Source organism: Lepisma saccharinum, chromosome 8, assembly GCF_977018435.1.
Source record: "Lepisma saccharinum chromosome 8, izLepSacc3.1, whole genome shotgun sequence".
NCBI lineage: Eukaryota > Metazoa > Arthropoda > Insecta > Zygentoma > Lepismatidae > Lepisma > Lepisma saccharinum.
The window spans coordinates 86006713-86033046 of NC_139236.1; the positions used below are offsets into that span (position 1 = coordinate 86006713).

The 26334-nt window shown below is 38.3% G+C and overlaps 2 protein-coding genes across 3 annotated transcripts in view; one reads left to right on the forward strand and one right to left on the reverse strand.

Annotated features, from left to right (window-relative positions):
• The window catches only part of LOC145991885 (uncharacterized), a 51612-nt gene extending 49180 nt beyond the window's left edge, over positions 1-2432 (reverse strand). The window contains exon 1 of the mRNA XM_083127919.1: positions 802-2432. The gene's annotated coding sequence lies outside the window, so the exon portion shown is untranslated. The remainder of the gene's footprint in view (positions 1-801) is intronic.
• Positions 2389-25843, forward strand: LOC145991258 (uncharacterized). Of its 2 annotated transcripts, none has more exons than XM_083127219.1 (7): positions 2389-2589; positions 3509-3606; positions 4725-4817; positions 5756-5858; positions 19560-19660; positions 21197-21326; positions 25649-25843. In XM_083127219.1, the coding sequence occupies exons 2-7, from the start codon at positions 3514-3516 to the stop codon at positions 25702-25704; spliced, it is 576 nt and encodes a 191-aa protein (XP_082983345.1). In that variant the 5' UTR covers positions 2389-2589; positions 3509-3513; the 3' UTR covers positions 25705-25843. The 2 variants fall into 2 exon arrangements, with proteins under 2 accessions (XP_082983345.1, XP_082983346.1); XM_083127220.1 differs by having other exon boundaries at positions 19572-19660.
• Positions 25844-26334: the final 491 nt, after the last annotated feature.

Genomic DNA, 26334 nt, shown 5'->3' on the forward strand with positions numbered 1-26334 from the left:
CAAGACTAAACCGGAAAGACTGTTCTTTTTATTGTTAATAACAGAATAAAGTTCCGTTACAAAATAGCCAAAATAAACTATGAGGTAGATCAAAAAAGAGTTTAAAATGCAGGAATATTGATTTGATTTGATTTAGTTTATTTTACTTCTCGTTTTGTGTCTCTTGGCTAATTTGCGAAGATGGGGATGAGTGATGAAATGATGAAATTGATGAATGGACATTCACAAAAACCAAGCCCGACCGGGATTCGAACCCGGGACCCTTGCAGGAATATGTTATATTTGTTTATATTCTATCATTTAATCTAAACTATAAATTGGTCCACATTTTTAAAAATTCAAAAACATGATGTTTTTATTGTGAGAGGCCACACAACATAAACTTTATGACTAAAATTTCCCCGTAACTTTTAAAGCTTTTTTTAAAAAGGAAGTGTGAAAAAGTTAATAACAAAATGAAATAACTATGCATTTTAATGCACTAACTGTATGAAATGTACAAGAATGGAAAACCGTTGTGCTGGATATTCAGACAAAGTTAGATTTGGATAAACTGCTTGAGAAGAAAATGATATGATTTTTCTAGAACATGAATCTGCTGTTGATTATTAATGTTGTCTTAATTAATAGAATAATGGTAGTTGAACGTAGAATTTTAAGTGCTGCATCAGATGGTATTATAAAGTAATATTTAGCCCATAAGTGGATGCTATCCTTCAGTTTACTAGAACAATTACAGACACCAATTGATGGAAAACATTTTGAATACCATCTGTAGAATAAACTAATAACTGAACAAACCTCTAACTTGAAGAAAACATATATAGCGAGAATTTTAACAGGATTTATCTAGTTTTGCACCACAGAAGATAGAAAAATAGAAAAATGTTACTATGGCGAGCCTGTCTGGAATCTATGGAAACTTATTATTATTATTTAAAACTGTGCGTGCAACAATATGCAAAATATAGCAATACTTTTAATTCAACAATGAATTGTTACAAATGTAATAAGTAATGTGAAGTTACAATTTGCTGTCTTTGTAAAATAGCATTATGCTTTTATGTTATATTTAGTTTGCAATAGCTATTCGAAACTCAATGCATGTGAGCCTTCTCTCAACTGTTCCAAACAACTTTTCGTTACTGTTTACTCTTTCTTATTATTATTATTATTCTGTTTACTTCTAGAGCCACGCGTTAATAACATAATCTGGGAAAAACAATTCTAGTGCGCATGTAACATGTTAAATTTGTAAAAAAAAATATTATAATAAATATCAATTGTAGATTATTATTTATTTAAGCAATTGAACGCAACAGGTGTGCTACTGAAAGCGTTCATTGTACAGTGGGATCCATGAGTATTACCGTGCAAATTGTTCATGACTATTTTCATTAATTTTTCTCTTACATCCTATGTGTTTTTAAGCGTTGGATTTTCATGCATGCTGGTGCAGAAGTTCTCAACAGCTTGTTTTGAGTTTTCTTTTAATTCTTGAAGCTCTTATTGGGTGAAATAAAGTGCACGAACATGGTGATGGACAATTTTGCACGGTAATACTCATGGATCCCACTGTCCAAGAATTAAAGCATACGTAGAGTTAGATGCATAGCAGTGAAATATGCTTCAGTGTTGTCCTTTTCACTGTTGAAGCCGGAGAAAATAGGTCAACGCTGTTTTTACTTTCTGCACATGTTCCAAATTGCCTGCTTGAAACTGTTTTCGAACAAAGCCAATGAGTATTTTTATGTGACGATTAATAGTTTATAGTGTGGAGGAACTTGATTCATGGATACTAAGAGAGAGAGAAGAAATTGAAAGAAAGGAGAATTTTATCCTTTCGGCACTAATGTCGTGCTAATAGGGCATTTAACATTGTATTCATTGTAGGAGTTATATTATATTAGAATTAGGATAAGCAGCTAGACCTAATCATTTCTATTCTATTACAGGACCTCCCCGATGGGTCAGTGGTACCGTCGCCGCCTTGTAATCAAGGGGTCCCGGGTTTGATACCCGGTGGGGGCATATAGTGGTACGGATCCCACATTAAACTGTAGATTTAGTCCCGATTAGCGTTACTGTGCATAAAGTGGACTTAAAACACCAATTGAACCAAATTTTTACATATGTTCACCTTTGTATTTCTTCTGCCCTTGTCTTAAATGATTTAATCAATTTATTTGTTATGTATTGAACCTGGTATTCCGACGCCCACCCGTCCGAATACTATTCAGCGAAGTCGCCCATCTTTTATCCTACCCGAACGACGTCAGTGTCTCCAACCCAGAAAATTACTACCTAAGAGCCATTCAGGCAGGCTGGATCTAACAATGGATCCCAGAACGCAGTCATTATTGGTCCACCAATTTCTATGGATACTTCTAGCATGAAGTCGCCCGTCTAAATCCCAAGTGTACCGGAGCTGCTTACGTAAAATTTTATTTACGTAGGCACACAATGCTAAACAGTAGAGCATCGAGCTTGAAATTCGACCCTTTTGATCGCCGGGAGAAATGATAGAAGAGAAGCCTTGATTGGCTGAAAAGTGACCACGGTGTCTTACTCTGGGAAGGCAGGAACTCTGTAAGTGCCCCTGGAACTTGAAGGATACAGTAATATTTCGCTACGGTAAACTTTCCGTATCCGGAAAGCGCCTAAAACTCGCTATTTATGTTACTTTCCATATTGCTACTTACGTATTCTGCATTGAGAAACATTGCTGAAGGTGGCATTTCGCTTTTTTCACGGAAATAATCTATATTTTCGACGTATGAAGTAAGTTTTGTTCGTTTCTTTTTCCCTTCGATAACACGCTAAATGGCTGTCACAGTTTCACTACCGTAGTCGGTATGCAGTGCTTCCATCACACTCCACCCAAAAATACCTACGTAGCCTCACGAACCATTCATACATAGCCCCACGAACCATTTCCGGTAAGGTTAGGTTAGGTTAGGTTGGGTCACGTTCATGTTAGATTAGTTAAAAATTGGTTTAGAAAAAAAAATGCCTAGCCCCAAACACCATTCTCGCATAGCGCCACAAACCATTGACACATAGCCCCACAAACCATTTGCTGAAACGTACCTTCTTCAGTTAGAAAAACACATGTTTGGAAACACTGACCGGGATTAACCGGGATTACGTCATCACACACATGCAACATCCGGCTGGAAGGAAATGGATGCAACAGCTTTCGTGCATCGCTCACACATTTATATCGAAAAATACATGATTTACCGGCAAAATTCTATGAACTATGCGAGAAAACACTTCCCCGAACTTCTACAAGTCTAAAGAAACTGCATTCGGTAAGTAATTTCTCCTGTAAATTTTAAGAAATCCGTTTTCCGGATACGGAAAGTTTAACCAAAAATTACTTGACTATATTGTAAATCTTTTTTAACTATGATCATTTTAATGAAATTGGTTCCGTAATTCTTATTTCTGCTCAGTTCTTTCTATTGAATTACAATGCTCTAATCGTGGACAATTTTTCTTTTAGATGCCATGAGATCGGCGCGTCTTCTTTTCACCTCTGTGGTGATTCTCTCACTGTCAAAGGTCTCTAGCTATGGCTTCGAATTCTCAGTTAATAGAAACGTAAGTTTTGCTAAAACAAAAATCTAGTTCTGTTTTAGTTACGCTACGTTGTATTTCTGCTTCTCTAGGATAATCACCGTGATGAAGCCTCAGTGATCACGAACGCGACCGATGAAGCCTCCTTGGCGTTGTTGTTGATTTAGCTTGCGTTACGTGACATTTTCTGCCACTTTTCACGATGGGGATTAATGGTGGTGAGATGGATGGAAGGACAATCAGACGACACAAAATAATCTTCCACGGAGGATTATACTGGCTATAGGTCCAAACGCCAGAGCCTCGTTAGTCTGAAAAATGCAGTCTAGGGCGTACTAAGTGTAACCCAGATCGACATTTGAGTGCCTTCAGCGAAGGTGGTGGCAAACATAACAGAGAGAAGTTAAAGAATATGTTTGCAGAGGAGGTGATTCCCAGTGTAGGCACATTGTGGTTCGGATTCCACTTTAAACTGTAGGTCCAGTCCCCATTAGCCTTACTGTGCATAAAGTGGACTTAAAACACCAACTGAATCAATCATTCAGTGTTTGCCGAGGACTCACGAAGCCATTCGCGAAAATTACCGACGAGAGCCGAAGCTGTACGTTTGAAACTAGGGATGTTCCATACAGAGGCGTCTCGTGAACGCATGCGGTGCATGCTGCGCATGCGTCAATTGTGGAAAAAAGGACAGCTTGCTCTGCGACGACATTCATGAGCATGTCTACATTCTTATTTCTTCATATAGGAGAAGTATTTATTTTACACGAGAGCGCTCAACTAAGCTTATATTACATTTCTTGGATCTGAGGGGAAAGAAAGCAATAATTCTTTTCCCACAATTGATGCATGCGTCACTTCAGATCCAAGAAATGTAATATAAGCTTAGTTGAGCGCTCTCGTGTAAAATAAATACTTTTCCTATATGAAGAAATTAGAATGTAGAAATGCTCATTGATGTCGTCGCAGAGCAAGCTGTTCCATACATTCCGTGAGTTTGCTTTATCCTGTAGAATTATTTTTCAACAAACATTTCACCCTGTAAGGCTACTTGTTATGCCATATGTTTCTATTCTGTGTGAATGCTGTCTCGCAGAACGCATTTTATGAAATAAAGATTATTAATTTTCTTCTCTCCACAGGTCACAGAACCTCTTCCAGAAAAGAGCCAGGAAATGTCGAGATTTTATTTTGGCAACAGGAGGATTCTTCTAATAACGACAGTCCTATCAATCGTAAGTCAAATTTCTGGATATTTTTAAGTTTTGCTGTCTTCCTTAGAATATAACTGAGAGTTCCATCCGAATATCTTTGCATTCTTATTTCTTATTAGGTGCTTTAGGTTTCTTATTACTGCCAATTCAACAGAAAGTAAGTGTTTTTGTTTGTTTGCAGATAGATGTAACTCACTGCTTGCATTCATTTGTTATGTCCAAAAGCAATAGTTGATTGATTGAGTTGATTAATTTACTTGGCTTTTCTGCTACTGTTAGCTTGGTCGTGAGTCTAGACGCCACGGCCTCGTTAGTCTTCAACTATATACAGTCCAGTTTGTACTACGTGGCAGAGAGGTTGATATTTGGGTGTGGTCAGAAAGGTCACCCCTTACACCCCTTTCGTAGTTCGCCAGGGGTCCCGGGTTCGAATTCCGGCCTGGGAATCTATGCTTGTTAGTGTCATTTCATCATGTCATCTCTCATCCCCATCTTCGCAAATTAGCCAAATGGGGCACAAAAAGCGAAGTAAAGTAATGAAATTCCATCAATCAAACCTTTTGTAGTTAATTTAGCAAGTTCTATATAAAAAAAGTCGAAATAAAGCATAAACAAGCACGTTGGTATAGAAATGTAATGTACAGTGGCTGCGATTAGGAGGGGCGAGGGGTACACTTGCCCCCCACTTTTTTTGCCAGTTTTTGCTCCTGCACTATAGAATCCTAATGCCAAGTCTTGTGTACCAAGACGAAGCAAACTATCCTTGTCCACACCACCAGCTTTGACACCCAATCGCCGCTATCGGTAATATACATTTAATTTATTTAGTTCTTTGCTGATTTTTTTTAGAAATAAGATGTCCTCTGTTTCACTTCATAACATATGATAATCTTATGTGCATGTTTTGACTTGTTATCATATACAAAACGAATTAAATAGAATCAATACTTATCTTTCAGAAAGTCCTGCTCGTTGACACCATTCTCCACTTGTTGGGCTTCGACCAAGCAGTTGGAACCATGATCTTAGGAGAACATAAGGGGGAGGGGAAAGCAACGAATGGTGAGTCTGTTTACATACACAATACTCTTCGCAATACATATTTCCTGCGATCATATTTAGACAGTAAGAACTATTAACCCATGGTGGTTAAATCCAGGTCATATTTTGATTCCATTAACTTCATGTAGTTCATAGTGAAGCAAGGTCGTGCCGCATGGGACTTCTGGGAGTACCCCCCCCCCCCATGAAATATATTTGTAGTAGTAGTTAAAATGCAACCACAATGCATGAAAAATTACACTCTGTTTCGGAAATCTGTGGAGCAATGCCGCGCATAACAGCAGAGAAGAGGAGAAAGCGAGGGGGCGTGGTAAAGCAGCGTGCGTTGCCCCAAACGGCTGGTAGCTGTAGCCGCGTTTTTCCCTCCATGCACTCACGGTCAAGCGTTCATTGGTTGAACCCTCTCGAGTAGTACTTGCGCGTAGACTTGTTTTTTTGTTCGCTGGCTCCAGAGATTTGCGGGACAACGTGTAGGTTTCATTTTCCACTTCGTTTACATCCCATTGTTCTTAATTTCTTGCCGACAGATGGGTTAAAATTATACCGGGTGTTTCAGAAATAAATGAGGGGTTACAAAAATTTATTGCAAGTAAACTATTGAACTTACGTTAATGAAACCAGTCCAGAACGAACCAGGAACTCAGTTGTTGTTGTTTTTTTGTACACCTACAAATGATCAATGTGAGCACCACGGGTGACACAACACACATTGACACGATAGTATAGTTCTTGCTTCACCGACATCAACGTGGACTTGTCGATAGTGTCTATCGCTGCGATGATACGTTCCCTTAGGGCTACGATATCGCACGGCATCGATGAGACGATGAAACTGCACAAAATGAAGTCGCACGATGTAAGGTCCGGTGATCTTGCGGACCGAAACATTGCACAAAACATTGTGAGTGATGTGGGTCATTTGAGTGTCGCCTAGCGGCAGGGATATGAACTCTCAGCTTAACAAAACATACACGCACAAACTATTTGCGTTCCTCGTTCGTTCTGGACTGATTTCATTAATGTAATTTCAATACTTTACTTGCAATACATTTTTGTAACCCCTCAATTATTTATGAAACACCCGGTATATACTCTCTTGTAATGAATAATTTCTTGTATCAAGTACACATGGGAAAATAAATTTATAGAATTTAATTCATGTACTTCAGATGCATTGATTGAAAAATGCATGTAATTTTTGGTAGTGTGACGTGGTCGCGTCCTTTAGTATAATGGTATAAATTTGGAAGCTCAACAAAAATGTAAAATAGATTTTGTTATACCAGTAAGTCACACGACCACTTCACATCAGCATTGGCCAAAAAAAAAATAGAGCCACAAAAAAGGTTGGTTACCCAAAAAACTAGATTGTATAAATATTCGAAAAAACCCACAACCCTTTTCTCTCTTTTCTCTATTCCCCTATTTATTACTACCGTGGTAAAATCACCATTTAGTCCAAAACGATGACCACAGAGATAATTGGCCCCCTTGCGCTGACTCAAAATTTAACGTGGATCTTCGAGCACCAATCCCCACCATACCATATATATTCCAGCTTATCTAATCGTCGAGATTTAATGTTGGTTTCCGTGTTCGTGGTCGTCTAGCCACGAAAACGGAAACTCTCTCAACATATGTATATATATCAAGCAAGATGGAACGCTAATGAACGTAAAAATAAGAACCACTGCATGCGTCAAATTTCAATTTTAGTGTCCATTTATTGTAACAAACTTGGCACCCGGACAAATAGAAACATCTCCCCAACAATTTGACAAAAGCTCTCCCAATATATATATATATATATATATATATATATTAATTGTCTGAACAATATAATAAAACCCACGTAACAGAATAAATACTTCCCTTTTTTGCTACAGATCGCTAAAATTTATAACAAGGAACACCCGTTAAAATGAATACAAAGTCATATTTGTGGTTTAGGTGATCGGAATCCTATATCGACGAATTTCACAATAATAATGTGGCGAGTTTTTAACTGTGTTATGTCAGTCATGGAATAAATGCACTAAGTTTTAAATTACAAAAACGGATAATTCCAAAAAGACTATTCCTGCAAATCATAACTAAACAAAAAGGACCGGTCACTTACTTTAACATAAACTAAAATAAATTGAATTATAATACCCCGTTATTCCATGTCCAGACATCAATCCAATGCCACAGTCAAATTCGTATGTCGATGCGGATCCGATCACCGCCGCCCTTGACCAAAGAAGGAGAGGGAAACTCCTTACTCTACCTATGCCTCAGCTGCAACGTTCTGTTCTCTTGGGAGAAAACTTCGCTCGTAGGTGAAGCTTTCCCCCTTAGTTACAAAGATCTCCGCTAGGGGAAACAGTGTTGCCAAATTTACTCTGCTCGACATCCAGAGCCGAGCGTCAAGAACACAATGACGCAAAAACTCCTTGTTAGAATAACGAGGAGGATGTGGTGGAGCTTTTAAAAGTATGCGAGTTATAAGCAAACACCACAGTAGCTTGATTCGTCGTTGACAGAAACTTCTGCTCGGATGCATTGTTAATGAATCAACAGAAAAAAAGAAGTCTTAGGGTTAATCTGGAAAGATAATATTCCGATACTTCTTTCTTTAAGATTTGTTTACTTTCTACGCATTTGTCTGTTGTTGTTATTAATATTTTTCTTGTTAATTTCTTGCTCAATATCTGAAAAAGATTATGCAATATGGAACATTATTTGCTGCATAATAATCAAGAAACGTTTTTCTAAACTTGTGTTTAGAACAGCATAATTTGTTTCGCTACAAAGAATTTCATGCATTTGAGAGAGCCGAGTAATATAGAAATAATACATTCATAAAACCTGGGACATTTTAGCGCATATTCAATAGCTGATGCATTTTTCGTCAATTAATGCATTACATTTTCTGTGCATAAGAGTACAGCACCGAAAAGTCCATCAACTTTGCAAAGTAAGTGAAACTAAATGATCTTGCATTGCAAATGACGAAAAAAGTGTCCACATTTTTTTCGTTATTTTTTTTTATTTTTGCAAATCACTGTGAATGCGGATTTCTGAATTTCTGTACCTACATGTTGTTGTTTTTTAAATCATTCGCCAATTATCCATATTCATAGGAAAAATATAGCTATCCAGTGGGTTTAATTCTCGAAACTATCTGCAAAATAAATATCGGAATTTCTTTGGAAATGTGCAATTTTCATTCTTGAAACTCGAAGACAGTTTTTAGGTCATGTATGATCACTAACAAGAATTTAAGGCCACCTGGTTTTTCACTATTTCTGTAATTAATTCTCAAAGTTAACTAATGCCAGATCTTCAAGACAGAGAGAACCAGAAAGTTGTTTGTCCTGACATCTGTGGATCACAGATGAAACTATAATTTGAGATTGTATTTGTCTCCCTAACTGAACAGCATAGTTACGTAATACAGTTAATGAAACATTATTTCTGAACACACTTTGCTCCCAAGTTTTTATAACCTTTTATTCAACAGCCGAATAATGCCTTGTTATCTTTTTAGTATTGAAAAGTCCTGAAATTGTTATAATTAAGAAACCAACGACTCGATCACGGTGTGAATGTTTCACTGAAATTATGTTTCAGGATTCTTTTGTTAGTGAAATAAATATGTATCTGAAAATCTAACAAAATATAAAGCCAGGAACAAATATGGCATATTAATACAAGTAGCCTTAAAGTTTTGTAGGGGTCTGTATACATGAAAATATGACGGTTATTGTCATATGGCATCATAATATTAAAAGAATGTAATGAATGTTGAGAACATTTAAATAATCTACTTACGTCCGTACACCGGTACAATACGAAGTTCAAAAAATAACGCTAGATGGCACCATTTGTAAGTCATTATAAATTGTAAAATTCTTAAATCACATTGTACGTGAATGTTATTTTGAAGTTAAATTCAAAGTCATGGTTTTGCAAGTGCCTTTATAACAAATTTTAATCTCTTGTTGTTGAAGATCTCATTGTCGTAAAATTTACCGCCAAAAACAGTTTGCTTTCGCTATGCACAAGGACATTTTGATGTGACGGCGGCTGCACGCAAGGACAATTTGCTGTGATGGCGAAAACCTATAAAATTTACAGCGTAATATTCTCCATGCTATCGCATGAATAAAGATAGACAGTTTGTTCAAACGTTTATTACAAAAATATCTTGGACATATGCATCTGCAAGTATTGTGATAATATACAACTATTTTAACTAACAAATTATCCGAGTTGATTCTGTTGTACAAAAAAGACGGTGGTACAGGTTAGAAGAAGAGGAAAAAAAAAAAGCGGTTGATTCTGGAAAAAATGGAGCGGAAGAAGCTTGTTGGTGAAGAGAAGGGATAATCTTTTCCCGTAAAATTTGGTGATCACACATTTGTGAAACAAGGACTGAGTGTTGTTTCCACACCGGCAATGGGTGAGGAACGTCTTTAAGATTTGGAGAAGGAAGATGCGTAAGTGATATGTTAAAAATATCGTGCCCAAATAGTCCGCAGAGGGACAACGGCATGGCGTCTTTTCCCGGCTACAGAAGGTAAGCTGTTGTTTTCCAAACTTTTAGCATGAGCTCATGTCGACGCAAATTAGGTAGATCTACCAATAATTAACAGTGTACAAATATGCATGCATTCGTGTGAGGCGTGTGTTGCAAGATAAATTACACAAAAATCGTGTGCAACGTCATGATGTACATCAACTGACAGGCGACGTTTTCATTATCTGGTTCGAGCATTCTTTGTTAAAGAAACCAGAATCTTGTATTTTTCTATGATTAATAGTTGATCTGTGTACAGTGTGTTTGTAACTCATTGAGAGTACATTAAATATCATAAGTGGTAAAGGATTTATGGTAATTAAATTTTATTCAGAGTGACCTGTAGGGGGGGTTCCTCCAAAACAAAGGAAAAATACTGGTTGGGGTTCTCAGTTCTCCTGGAGCGTCATACGAAAATTACTTATACTCAGATGGGGTTTCTGACGTCATATTTTATTTGGGGTAGTTGATCTCCCCCGGCAAATTTCCTCCCACCTGCGCTTTCAGGCGCTGCGAGAGTGACCTGTGGGGGGGCTTCCTCCAAAGTAAGGGATAATACCGGTTGGAGTTCTCAGTTCTCCTGGAGCGTCTTAAATAAGATTCATGAGACTCAGGGTGGAGCGTTTGATGCTGGGGTAAGATTAAAACAAATAAGTTTAAACAAATAAGTTTAAATAAAAAGTCAAATAAATAAGTTTAAATAAAAAAGAGTCAAAGTAAATAAGTTGGAATTAAGTTCCTTTTGTTGTTTGTTTAAACTTGTCTTATTAAGATAGTTTGGAAGGGGTAATTCAAATTAGTAAAGATTAAGTATAGGAAACAAATATGGGAACTGAACAGGAGCCTGTGACTCTGGACACCTTGCTTTTGTTTATTAAGGAAAGTAATCAGGCGTCCAGAGAAAATATAGAGCTAATGAAATCTGAGTTGATATCTCATACCAATAAATCCATGTTGGATTTAAAACAAGACACTATGAAGACAAGTGAAGGTCTTCAAGAGCTTGCATTGTCAGTATCCCAGTACAGGATTGAATGCTTGAGTAGAGCCGAGAGATTAGAAAAGAAGCATGAGGGGTTGGCTAAAAGACTAGACTCGGAAGTACAGGGTGTGCAGCAGGCAATACAACAGTTAAAATTGGATAATGAAAATAGTTTTAAATTGTTGGAGGAACAGGTTGTGGAGAAAGTGATGGATAGAGTAGTAGTAAGGAAGACTCCGTCGGTTCGGATTGTTGAAGGAAAGAAGGTAGTAAAGGCTGTCAGTGATAGTGACTTAACCGTAGTCAAGAAGGAAGTTTTTTCATCGGTTCAGGGAACTCCGAGGGGTTCGTTGTACGGGGTTGAGGATAGTGCTGCAGGGATGAATAGTTTACCGGCTGATGTTTTGTTAACATTAAGATCGATGGAAAGTTCTTTGGCAAGGTTCAATGGGGTCTTGGATAGGTGGGAGTCAAGGGGCTCTGATCAGGATCTCGTAAAGCCAAATGCTGATGGGATCGAAGTAAGGCGAGTTGGTTATCATTACTCGGAGTCGGGGGCGTTAAGGAAGCATGGTGTAGACAAAGCCACTTCTACTGAAGAATCAGATGGAGATTCTGCACTTAGGTGTTCAAAATTCAACCACTTCAGGTCCACTCAGCCTGAAAATGTAGATTCCTTAAGTGAGGCGGATAGGTCGGGTGATTGCTATCTGACGTCAAAGAAGAAGAGTTACATTAAGACCAGGCATGGGAAGGCAAAAATGAAAGGGTTGCAAGGATTAGTAGAACCTCAGACAAAGGTAATAAAGGATAATCCGGTACGCTCTAACACTAACGATAATAATAGAAACACTCAAGCGAAAGTCTTTAGTATAAAACCTCAGGACTTAATGAAATTTCCAAAATTCAGTGGGTTAATAACTACAGTAACTCCATCCGAATTCCTGGAGAAGGTTGAGGAGCTGCTAGAGCTGTATGGGGTAGAGGAAGGGCAATACATAAAGTATGTCCCAAAATTGTTAACAGAAAGCGCCAAGCTTTGGTTTGCGGAACGGAAGGATCGCGTTACAACATATGATCTTTTCAAGAAAGAATTCATAAACTACTATGAGAGTTCTAGGTGGAAAAGTTCATGTTTGGCTAAAATTCTGAATGCGCCATATATCAAGACCTCGGAGGAGAGTGTCTTACAGTTTTTCTCAAAAAACTTTAAACTCCTGCGTACGATCCAACCTAAAGCCGAAGAGTCGCAGATTATTGCGCAAATGGGCATTCTTCTACCTTATAAACTAAAAGAGTACTTTGTAATGCAGGACATATCGTCGTTCTCGGAGGCAATTCATGTTATTGAAAACTTTGAGTCGCTAAAGGACGTATCAGTAAAAAGGGATTGGCCTTCTTCTCCTAAGGTAAAGGGTCAAAGGGGCGGAGTAAATATGGTGGCGTTAGGGTCACCTAGCTCTGAAGAAAAGAACCTGGGGGAAAACCAATTGCCAAGTAGTCCTCCTTCAGATGAGGAAAGGCTGTGGTATAGAAGTCCAAAGTCCAAATCACGCCATTTAAACAAGGTGTCTACATCAAATGACAAGTCGTTGGGAAACGAGTTACCCCTCACGTTGTAGGAGGTGATGTGAGGTCGGTAAATATGGATCCTCCCAAAAGCACAAGTGCTTCGGTGTCTACTAGTACAGTTTCAGATGCATTATCTAAATCTTACTCGTTGTCACCATTGTTGGAAAATAAACAACTAGTAGGGGACAGCATGTTGCTAAGGTTAGCTCAAAATCATACAAGTTGTATAATTGAATGTGATCAGAGGGGCAACCGCGGCGTAGGATTAACGATCAGTGGTCAAACTGCTGAACAGTTAAACGAAAGACTTCGGTCTTGTCAAAAGCTGTCTGACTCGGTAGTTATATTAATTGGGACAAATGATATTCTCAAGTTTAGGTCTGAAGAAGCTATTAAGCAAAGTTTATTGCAGACGTTGGATCTTTTGTCTAAAAGGACAAAGGAAATACATTGGCTAACGATACCTCCACTGGCACAGATTATGCGCGACAAAGGTACCAGTGTGTGGAGAAAGTGGCAGAGCATCAATGAGCTTATCATGTCGTTCCATAATGGAAAAAATGTTAGAGTAGTTGACATTGTGCCTTTGTTCTTCACAGAGCAAAATGAAATTCGGGGTGATTTGTATGAAGAATATTTAGGGAATCCCTCGCGAGGCAAGATCGATAAAATTCACTGGAACAGAGCAGGAATGGCCCGGGTGGTGGACCTTCTTCGAAGTAGGGGTGTATTTAACGTTTTGGGCCGTACTAACTTCAAACAAGCGTCTCAACTCGTGGTTGAAGCTGAGATCCATGCGATCGAAGAATTTCCAGTAAATAGAAAGGAAACGTCGTGGTCGGAAAACCGACAAAGGACCCTTACCAACGGGCAGGGGGTGAGGGCAAATTAAAGTCATCTGCCATATTATTTGTAAATATAGAGGAGGGTATTGATGAGTTTGATCTGGGAGAATCAATAAATTCTATAACGCCAATTAATACTAGTAATCAAAGATGCGGATCTGCAATGATCAATGTTTCAATTATGGGTGAACCGTTCGTAGCCCTCTGTGATAGTGGTGCGGAACTGAGCCTCCTGGCTTACGACACCTGGAAATTGATATCATCGTCGGTCTCGCGGCCTAGGTTGGAGTCTGCGTCAAGTATTAAGTTAATTGATTATTCGGGCACGAAGTCTAAATCGGTAGAGGGTATTACGCGATTGAATGTCAATTTAGGGAGTTATGAATTTTATGTGCAATTTGTGGTTGTCAAAAAACTAAATGTACCCATCATATTAGGATTGGATGTTATATACGGTATACATGGCGAATTGAACTTCGATGTTGAGGCTTTGTTTTACCAAACTCCAAAGGGTAGGACACTTTTGAAGTTCACTCCACTTGCTGACATAATGTCTAATGAGCAAGATTTGTCAGTTGCCAACATGTCCTTCGTGGCAGAAACTTCGAACCTTGAGCGATCAAACTTTGAAAATAAAATAAACGCCTCTTTAGATGAAGGTAGAAAATTAGATTCACGTTTGATCGATGTACTCTATGACTTCCAGCTGATGTTTACTGATAAACCGGGTTTATGTACCGAATACGTGCATCGGATGGAGGTAGACACAGACGAACCAATCGTGGCGCGAAATTATCCTATCCCATATGCCTATAGGGATAAGGTAAAGCAACAACTGAATGTAATGTTGACTTGGGGGGTAATTGAACTTTCTGTCTCAGAACATCGTTCACCTCTGCTAGTTGTGCCAAAACCCAACGGGGATATTCGTCTGTGTCGATCTGAAGAAAGTAAATTCCCACGTGAAACTGATGCAACTTGCTCCCATGAGAATTAATGACTTGTTGACGTCGTTCCTTGGCTGCAAGTACTTCACCTCACTTGACTTGGGAAATGCGTATTGGCAAGTTCCTCTTCATGAAAGTAGTCGTAAGTATACGGCCTTTGCCTTTGAAGGAATTTTGTACCAATTTAAGAGAGTAGTTTTTGGATCAGTGAATGGCACGGCCATATTTGTTGATGTCATGAATCGGGTCCTTGGATCATTTATGGATTTTGTAGTAGTGTACGTTGATGACATTATTATCCGATCAAAAGATTTCGAATCGCACATGAAGCATGTAGGTTTGGTACTGGAAAGGTTGCAGCGGGCAGGATTTACCTTAAAATTAGGGAAATGCAAGTTTTCCGTACAGGAATTTAAATTTCTGGGACACTTAGTCACTACCTGTGGCTTTAAGAAAGATCCTATGTACGTGGAAAGTATAGTCCAGCTACGCAAACCTGAAAACTTGAAACAGCTTCAGCGATTGTTGGGATGTTTTAATTGGTTATCTAAGTATATACCCAATTATGCACTTGTGGCTCACCCTTTATACGAGTTGTTGAAACAAAAGACCAAGTGGCATTGGACCATGGAAGCGGATAAAGCGCTCAAGATGTTAAAGGCTTTGGTCGTCCAAGAGGTCACTCTGAGCTATCCCAACTTCGAAAGAACATTTTACATTCAAACAGACGCTTCCCTAATTGGGGTAGGTGGTTACTGTTATCAGCTTATTGACGGTAACGTCAAACCCTTAGGTTTTGTCAGCCGACTGTTGAAGTCCTATGAGAAATCGTACACTTCCACCGAAATAGAAGTATTAGCTATTTTGTACACGATTGATAAATTTTCCTCCTTCCTAAAAGGCAGACAGTTTGTTGTAGTTTCCGACCATAAATCCCTCACTTGGTTAGAATCAGCACATTCTTGGAATGCCAGGTTGACGAGGTGGTTTATCCAAATTCAACAGTATTCTTTCGTTGTTCAATATTGTAAAGGCGTAGACAATATTTTGGCAGACACTCTTAGTAGGAGCTTTCCTGACATTTCTGATTCACAATTTATGATAAATGTATCTGCTTGTGCACAAACAGATCAGGAAGTGTTCACGAAAGAAGAGTTGATAAGTTTACAGAGTCAAGATGATAAATTATCTGAGATTATTGACAACCTGATGGGAACAGGACAGAAAGTCCAACCTCGTTCGAGATCATGGAGTCAAACGTACTGTATGAGGAATGATGTTCTCTATATCAAGGACTTTCATGATAACTCGCGGTTGAGGATTTGCGTCCCAGTCAAATTAATCGGTAAAATTTTAATAGCTTGTCATGATGATAAAGGACACTTTGGGGTGGCCAAAACTTTAGCTCAAATTTATCGCATGTTCTATTGGAGTGGAATGAAGACTGACATAAAAACATACATAAAAAATTGTGATCTGTGTCAGCGAACTAAGCCAAACAAACATCCGTCAAAATTTGTAGCCAGGTCACATTTTACTGATAAGCCTGGAGAGTTATTATTCATCGATTTACAGGGTCCGTTTATAATGGGGCCAAAACGAGAAAGGTTTTTGTTCACTGTGTTAGACGCAGCGACGAGATATTTAGTGGCTTATCCCGTTGTTAACAGCAATGCCTACACGATCGTGAACAAATTATCAAGCATTTACTTTGTTCACTTAGGAGTTCCTGAAAGAATAGTCTCAGACAATGGACCTCAGTTCAAATCAAATATATTCAGAAATGCTATGAAATCTTGGGGGGTACAACTGACTTTCACTCCCGTATATCACCCGAGCTCAAATTTAGTTGAGCGTTACCATTCAGAATTAAATCGTTTAATGAGGGTGCTCTGTTCTTCGAATCATACCAAGTGGCCAGAGAAGGTGCCGGAAGCATTGAAATTGTTGAATGGATCCGTTTCGTCACAGACAGGTTATTCTCCGGCTGAGTTAAGACTAAACATGCCTATGCGTCTGGTTGACATGTCGTCTGTAGTTGCCCAGGATACTAATGTCACATGGGATGACAAATTGGTAATGGCCAATCTGACTAGTCACCAAAAAAGGCGGGGTAAGTTGATAAAGTTTAATGCCAAGGAGAATGGTAAACCAGTGATTAAAGAGGGCGCCTTGGTCTTTGTAAAAAATCAAACGTTGAGCGGTTTGGGGGATAAAGTGATAAAAAAATATTGTGAACTCTTTCTTGGTCCATATCTTTGTGTAAAAAACAACAAAGATTCTACGCTATCGTTGATAGATTGTGTCACAGGGGAACAAATAGTTGACCAATCCATTCAGAACTGTAAATTGTGGAATTGCTCAGAGGACAAGTTGGTGGTTTGGAAGAATAAGTTGAGGGGTTTGAATTTAGAGAATGTGGAGCAGTGGCTGAAGCAACTTGAGGTTGCTGATGAGCGAGAAGCTTCCGGCAAGGGGAATCAAAGTAAGGTTGTGGGAAGAGAGGATTAAGGTTTTGTAAAGTCTCGTGTGGGTTAAGTGTGAATTAGTCTGCGGCGGGCCAGGAGGTCAAGTGGATGTATTTCTGCGGCGAACCAGCATACGAGATAAAAAACCTGAGATTTTCCTTCATTCTTTCAAATACGTTGAAATATATTCACAATCCGAATACGCCCCAGGGAGTCTTCCTTTCTAAAACAAATGCACTTTATAACGTTCATAAGTCTCTGATGGAATGCGACTTTTCAGGAACAAAATTCGGTATAGCGTGGCAGGGGCCTGAAGCGTAAAGTGATCCTGTACTGGAATGTTGGGCACCTGTTGCAAGGCTCGGTGTTTCTTCTTTATGTAGAATAAAAGAATCATCTAGGTGATGATTAGAATTGTATATAGTGTATATAAGTGTAATGACTCTGTAACTATGTGGCTGTTTAAGAACAAGTATATGTATTTATGATTAGTCAAATAGTATTGACCAAACCTAATAATTGATAATATGTTACTGGTCTTTGGCAAGGGTTAGCCCCTGTTGGGCGCCAAATATGACGGTTATTGTCATATGGCATCATAATATTAAAAGAATGTAATGAATGTTGAGAACATTTAAATAATCTACTTACGTCCGTACACCGGTACAATACGAAGTTCAAAAAATAACGCTAGATGGCACCATTTGTAAGTCATTATAAATTGTAAAATTCTTAAATCACATTGTACGTGAATGTTATTTTGAAGTTAAATTCAAAGTCATGGTTTTGCAAGTGCCTTTATAACAAATTTTAATCTCTTGTTGTTGAAGATCTCATTGTCGTAAAATTTACCGCCAAAAACAGTTTGCTTTCGCTATGCACAAGGACATTTTGATGTGACGGCGGCTGCACGCAAGGACAATTTGCTGTGATGGCGAAAACCTATAAAATTTACAGCGTAATATTCTCCATGCTATCGCATGAATAAAGATAGACAGTTTGTTCAAACGTTTATTACAAAAATATCTTGGACATATGCATCTGCAAGTATTGTGATAATATACAACTATTTTAACTAACAAATTATCCGAGTTGATTCTGTTGTACAAAAAAGACGGTGGTACAGGTTAGAAGAAGAGGAAAAAAAAAAAGCGGTTGATTCTGGAAAAAATGGAGCGGAAGAAGCTTGTTGGTGAAGAGAAGGGATAATCTTTTCCCGTAAAATTTGGTGATCACACATTTGTGAAACAAGGACTGAGTGTTGTTTCCACACCGGCAATGGGTGAGGAACGTCTTTAAGATTTGGAGAAGGAAGATGCGTAAGTGATATGTTAAAAATATCGTGCCCAAATAGTCCGCAGAGGGACAACGGCATGGCGTCTTTTCCCGGCTACAGAAGGTAAGCTGTTGTTTTCCAAACTTTTAGCATGAGCTCATGTCGACGCAAATTAGGTAGATCTACCAATAATTAACAGTGTACAAATATGCATGCATTCGTGTGAGGCGTGTGTTGCAAGATAAATTACACAAAAATCGTGTGCAACGTCATGATGTACATCAACTGACAGGCGACGTTTTCATTATCTGGTTCGAGCATTCTTTGTTAAAGAAACCAGAATCTTGTATTTTTCTATGATTAATAGTTGATCTGTGTACAGTGTGTTTGTAACTCATTGAGAGTACATTAAATATCATAAGTGGTAAAGGATTTATGGTAATTAAATTTTATTCAGAGTGACCTGTAGGGGGGGTTCCTCCAAAACAAAGGAAAAATACTGGTTGGGGTTCTCAGTTCTCCTGGAGCGTCATACGAAAATTACTTATACTCAGATGGGGTTTCTGACGTCATATTTTATTTGGGGTAGTTGATCTCCCCCGGCAAATTTCCTCCCACCTGCGCTTTCAGGCGCTGCGAGAGTGACCTGTGGGGGGGCTTCCTCCAAAGTAAGGGATAATACCGGTTGGAGTTCTCAGTTCTCCTGGAGCGTCATAAAAGCATCTGTGCTTGCTAACCCCACGTAATCGGCAATAAGTTATCGAAAATAGAAATTTCCTCTTATAGATTCAGGACATTTGGAATTTTTAGCAGTGATGCAAACATTTTCATAACCCCCTAATCCTTCCGACTCCATGCTTCAGTTCAAGCTAGCGTGAAAAACGCAAAACGTAATTTGTAGTTTCTCCAATGCCATACTGCTTTACTATGAAGAAAAATTTTCCAATTTAATGAAAGATATAATGCTAAGTATATACCATCAAGAATCCCATTGTAAACTATGACACATCGAAAATCATATCGACTTAAAAGTTTGCCATTTTACAGTCTTCTTTTCAGGTGTTGAACAATTCAACTTGACGCTGAAGCCTGGTATGGTGTATCTTAGCTTGTTCTCCTACATCGGACTTCTTATAGGCATCTTATGGGTAAGTTTATATCCAACTCTTGCAGTATATAAGTATTGCGTAGTGAAGTAACGTGAGCTATAAACAGAGGCGTCGCAGATGGGTTAACTTGGGCTTAAGCTCCCTGTAAATATCCTACATGGAAATTTCTAAACAGCAAAGAAAGATGAGACAAAAGAGAGAGAGAGAATGGAGAGAATGATAAAAAATGAAAGAATGAATCAGAAGAAAACAAAGCGGAGACAAAGAAAAGAAAGAAACAAACAAAATAGGAAGAAAGGAAAAGAATAGAAAGGGTGTAACATTGAAATTATAAAAGGAAAGGTAAAAGGAGAAAGAGAAGAACGAGGAAAACAGAAAAGAAAGAAATCAAGAAAGGGAAAGAGAATGAGAAGAAAATAGAGGTAGAAAAAGCAAAGCAGGAATAAAAATAATCAAAAGAAAAACAAAATAGAAAGAGAAAATGGCGAAAAAGATAAACAAACCGCATGAAATAGATAAAGGGAAAGTATAAAGATAGAAGGAACAGAGGAAAATAAAGAAACAAAAAGAGAAAAAGAAAACAAAAGGAGAAACATAGAGAAAAGAAAATAAGAAGACAAAGTGAAAAACGAGAATAAACAGAAGAAGAAAGAATGGAAAATGAGAGAAATAAAAATATAGAAAGAGGAATGAGAGAATGAAGGAAAATGAGAAAAACGAGACGGTAAAGCGGAAAGAGAAACGCATAGAGAGATATTAAGTAAAGGATAAAGGGGAATAAATGGAAGGAAAACGGAGCTGATACACAAGTCTCGCTATGTGAAATCGCTTCGTTCCTTTCCTGACTTGTTATTTTGATATCAGGTAGAAACAAATATCCCACCTCGGGTTTACTTTCACGTTCAAATTATAGTACATATTTAAAAAGTACTTTGTGAGTCATGTGCCTGAAGTTTTTCAGTAAAATTTTCTGTGTATTACTCGTGTTACATTATCACTTAGTTTTAAAGCTGCTGGTGGTAGCCGAACATAAATAAAGCTAACTTTAAAACCCATAATATTAACAGTGTGATAGTTCGGACATTTAAAATAGTGCGACGAGATATCCTTTTAGTTCAATTTCCTTGTGGTGAGATTTCCGTAATATTGAAAAGACCATAGGTGTGTCTGATATCCACAGTTTCAAACGCCAGTTCGTTCTCTCCGGAGAAATTAGAACTGCTTCCTGAGTTGGGAAGGCATTTTAATGGAATATCTAACTGATAAATATCAGTTGCTGAGATGGCTTCTGTTTTCATTGGGATTTGAATATTTCCTGAGTTGAGAAATCCTGAAATGGGTTTGAATCCTGGTCTTCGGTGTGTTCAGCCACCCATCTGTTTCATTAACTTATCCTCACTATTAAGCTAGAGGGGTAGCGCTGTTGCTTATGCTTCAATCTTATTTCAGAGTTCAAGCAATTTTCGGGATTGTGCGTAACTAAAAATTGAATTATCTTACTTAATGACATACCCTCATATAAGTATCGCAATGTCTTACAAGTTACAGTGATTCCCTGTTGTTGTTTTTTTACAGGAAAACTCTATATTTTTCTCCCTGTTCCTCTTGTGCCAGGGGTTGATGGTGTTCATAGCTACTTTGGGGGTTGTCATCTTGCTGACTGACGAAGGCTTCCCCCATCCCTGGCGAGAGACTCTTCGGACAGGTGAGGAGCCAAGAGTAGCATTCGTATTAATCACTGATGTGTGCCTACACGTAAACATATGAACAACGGCTATCTACGTGTAGACAATGTAATTGTGTAATACGTGTAGACAATGTAAACTATGTAAACAACATGGCGACAGCGTAGTAGAAATGAAATAGATATTATCTGGTTGCAACTGTTGGAGAAGTGTTAAAGGAACCGTGCAAACATTCTACTCTTCACTTCAATTACAATTTTCTACTATCAAAAATGTATGTTATATTCTCGTAATTAATTGAAAGATGTACGGTACTTTTGTTCCACGATTGTCATGTGTTTATTGTCTACATTTATTTTTTACCAACAGATGGCGCTGGAAAGAGAATGCTAGAAGTTTTGTTATAAATAGGACCATTTTCATCTAGCTACGAACTGACGTGACTCGAAAAATGTCATTTTCTTTCAAGACACTTTCATAAATTATTTTTTTAAGGTAGCCTATATTGTCTACGTAGACTGTGTGAATATAAATAGATTACGCACATAATGTATGTAGAAATAGATATATATTACACAGGCTATCACGTATCAATGCAATTCGTACATAATTCTTAGTATTTTCTCGATGTTTGTTAGCCCATTTGGTGGTCGACAAAGTTCAGTGATTGGGTCACATATTCACCACTAAAGCTTCTGCTGGGTCCATAGCCCAGCCTGGACATGGTAACTACACTTCGTCTCTGAAATCTTTGGAGCAAGACCGAGCATAACGGTCAAGAAGGGGAGAAAGCTAGTGGGCAGAGCAAAACAGTACACCCTCCTGCCAAGACTTGTAACTGCAGTCGCTTCCCCCTTCACGCAATCCCATTTCCTTTCATGTGTTTATTGCTGAAGCCGTCTCGCGTCTATACTTGCGCAGAGGAGTTGTTTTCGTTCGCTTGCTCCAGAGATTTCCGGGACAGAGTAGATAATTCTGCGTTCAGGGTGAGAATAGATTTGGTGTCCAGTGGCGCCAAAAATACTTATGTGGGCCTGTGGGGCTCTATCCCAGTCAATAATTTACCTCGAATTGTTATTATATTTTAGAAACAAAGTCTTCGCGTTTAACAAAATAAACGGTTTTATAATTACATATACACCGAAAGAAATCTCCCAACTTAATTAAGGTAAAGTGCTCGAAATTCGTCCCCTGCCCTAAATTCTTCCCTTTCTTTAACTTCCATGAAAAGTGCTGCCATTTTGCTAGAACAGCCGGAAAATCTTCATAACCATTAGGTTGCCTACTGGCAGTGACATAGTTCCTTTTTTCTGTTCATTCACGCTTTAATTTTTCAAAAATAGTTTGTCTGAAAGCTTGCTACAGTGTGAAATCAACTTGAAACAGTTATATTGACGCCTCGCTGTAAGTTTTTCGTCATTTAGTGATTGATAATTATAGATTAGTACTTGAATATTACATTCCAGTTGTCACAGCCATGTAGCTGTAGTCGTTTGGTCAGGAGGAGTCGCTATTGTTGTTATAACTTGTCCTAAATCCGTCCCCATTGAGATTCTCAAATCCGTCCCAGGGACGGATTTAGGACCCACATTATGTATCTATCTTGTGGTATATTTTATTTTTTCCTGACCACTTAGACTAGTTTCGATTGATGTATGATAACTTGTCGACCTTTTTATAATGTGTTACTTCTATGCCTTATTCTTGAAAAGAAAATTAATGCTAATTAATAAAAAGTATATATTAAACTTAAAGTTCTATGAAGAAGGTGTCGCCAGTGGGGGGTCCGAGGGGACACGTGCCTTCATCCACACTCAACAGACAAGCTACAGCCTTTGGATGTAGCATTTATGTTTCCTCTGAAAACTCTATACGCAAAGGCTATAGAGCAATGTTTGGCCTCTAACCCAAACAGAATTGTGAGGAAACTACCAGTATCCAGTTTGTTCTGTGAAGCGTACCTTCGTGCTGCTACTCTTGAAACTGCCGTCAATGGATTTAGGAAAACTGGAATTCATCCGTTTGATCCCGATGTCTTTTAAGAGCATGACTTCATAGTCAGACAACTTGAAGAGCGAGAGGTGCCTGACAATGGAAGGAATGATGACAACCAGAATGCTCCAGCTCAACCTCAAGTGGCCAGTCCAAGAGACATCCAGGAAGTTCCAGTAATCCAGCCTTCCACGTCTTCTAGAGCCGGGACCTCATTCTTGCTAACAGGAAGTCCACATAAGATGTCTCTAAAAGCCTCTATGGAGAAGAAACAAAAGGCGGAAGAGCGTCAGAAGAAACAGTCCCAATCAAAGGCCAAGAAACGTCTCATCATTGAAGATAATGATTAGCTTGGAACATAATCGACAAAACCTCTCAAAAAGAAAGCCTAGAAATATGACTCAAGTTCAAGCGACTCTGAGGATGAAACACAAGTTCCACTGGTGTTCACCGATGACGAGGATAGTTCAAGCGATGAAGATGCGTCATGTCATGTTATTTATCTAAACTCTCTTTGGACTTCGTTGCTTGTTGACCAGCGACACTCTGACGTCTCCTCTCAAGTCCCCTCTCTACCTCTCTCTACCTCCTCTCTCTCTCTCAAATCCAAATCAAAAGTCCGTCATCTCCCAGCCTATCTACCCTCCAAAAACCCAGGCCATGGAGCTCTTCTTCCATGCCGAATCGTGAGTTTTTACCTGTTTATTGCAAACAGCTAACCACCTATTTTCCTGATCAAACTCCTGTTTCCTCAACACATCAGGAAGTTTGCATAACGCTTAACTGGGCAATATTGAAATACCACAGAGGGTAGACGACTGGTGTAAATAAGTGAATGCCCTGGTCAATATGAAGCTTCCAGAGAAGGTTTAAATAAAATACCATCTTATGGATTAATACGATGTCATGTGATGTCCTATTTGTGGAAACCGTTTTTCCCAAGACAAGCTAGGAGAAAAATGGGCAAAGTGTTCGAAATGCTTCCAGTGGTGCCACGAGATGTGTTCATCTTCAACAAAAGTCAAAAACTTTGTTTGCGATTTTTGTCTGGATGGGTAAAAAGATGTAACTTAAGTATAAAAATGTATAAACATGTTTTCATCTCAATAAATGTATTACAAGAGATTTTAACACTGTTTTAACCAAATTTCCCATAAAAACAAATGAGTAGATAATAAGTGGAAAGGGGGACGGAATTAGGACACCTTTTTAGAAAAATCAGAATTTGCGTTCTTTTGATTTTTTTTCCTTGTTTGTTTGTTAAGAAAGATTTATTTAGTTGCTTCAATCAGTTGTTGTATTATTTTTAACTTTAAACACATTTTCAGAATGGAAGATTTGGCTTAGGGGGGCGGTATTTGGGCACTTTACCTTACCGTTCGAAATAATTTGTTAGTTCTCCAATTTGATTACTATTTTCACTATCCGTGGTCTTAACGTTGTTACCAAAGTAGTGGAGAAAAAGGGCTTATGACATGTGTAATGTGTTGTATACGTTTATGCAACAAATTGTTGAATTCGGCCCACCAAATTATTTTCATGTTGGCACCACTGTTGGTGTCAACTTCCAACCGAATTGTGAGCGTTTCTCTACAAGAACAAGATTTTTTTAATTTTTTATCTGTAGCAACACAAAGGATTCGTAATACACATTGCGTTATCTGTTTCTCTGTTCTATTGGCGAATTAACATTGACTCGCAGTAACCGCAGACAAAAATGTTTCCCTTCGCTTGTGCGCCAGTGTTGCCATACTTAAAACTTCACTCCCTTGCTAAAACAAGAATTCTGCGACATTAAATATTACGTCTCTGCTTTCGCTGTGTATGATTTTCCGCACTCGTGATGATTGATTGATTTGATTTATTTTACTTCGCTTTTCAATCACTTTATTTCAATCCAGGATCGTCACACTGCGGAAACAGACTAAATCAAAATAGTAAAGGACAATTCACTTACCATTACTCTTACCGTTGGGTGTACGCTTAGTCCTAGCTGCAAATACTACCATAACATCCGGCCCCCGTGGCGGAGAGGTTATCACATCGTGCTACGACGCCAGAGGTCCTGGGTTCGAATCCTGGCCTGACATAGAAGTTTGTGAGTGTCTATCGATCAGTTTCATCATATCATCACTCATCCTCATTGTCGCCAAAAGTGGCAGAAAAGCGGCGCTAAATAACAAAAAGGGAAATTTTTACATCTAATCCTTCCCTTCTCTACCTGTAGCTATCGTTCTGCATGAATGTTCCTCTGTGTTCATAAATTTAATCTGAGCAACAGTTATCCTAGCCTTAGTGGTTATTTTGCAGAAAATAAACTTCAATTTATCTGTATTATGTTTTGTTGCAGCAATCACAATCCACAATTTAGCGCATGCCTACACCTACTTTATCCACACTTTGTAGCGAGGAAGGCTTCAATGAAGTTGCGCTCTTTATAGAAAAGGACTGTTATTTTGATCAGTAAGAATGGCTGAAAAGTCGCCATTTTTCTAACCATACCAAACAAGTGTAAACCTCTAAACTGGTGCGGCTAATAAATAGTTTCATGCATCTATATTCTGTGCCTCTTTTGTTGTAGCCAAAACTAACTTAGTTAGAGTTAGTCGTTTTGAGATTTAACTACGTTAGTGTTATTCTAAGTCTCTTTTGCAGTTACTTTGTAACTCGTAGAAATTATTGTATGCATAACTTCCAAAGTCAGCTGTTGTCTTTTTAACCAATAACCATCGAAAATTTACATAAATATTCATTAAATTATAAGAAACCTCACATTAGAAATATAAAAATATAGAAGTCAGTAACCCGTATTAGCCCATGCAAAATTTTGGACGTAAAGTGAATAGGTATGTAATGTAGCCCGAGAGTAATTTTTAATTGTGTCTTTCGGCCGCCATCTTGAAAAATGGTGGATATTTGCTAAATTACGTTTTAAATACGTATCTCAAGAAATTGTTAATGCCAAACTTTCACTACAACTTCGAAATGAAAGCTTTAAAACAGAGCGTGTAGTTTAGGGGGGGTTAGGAGGTTAAG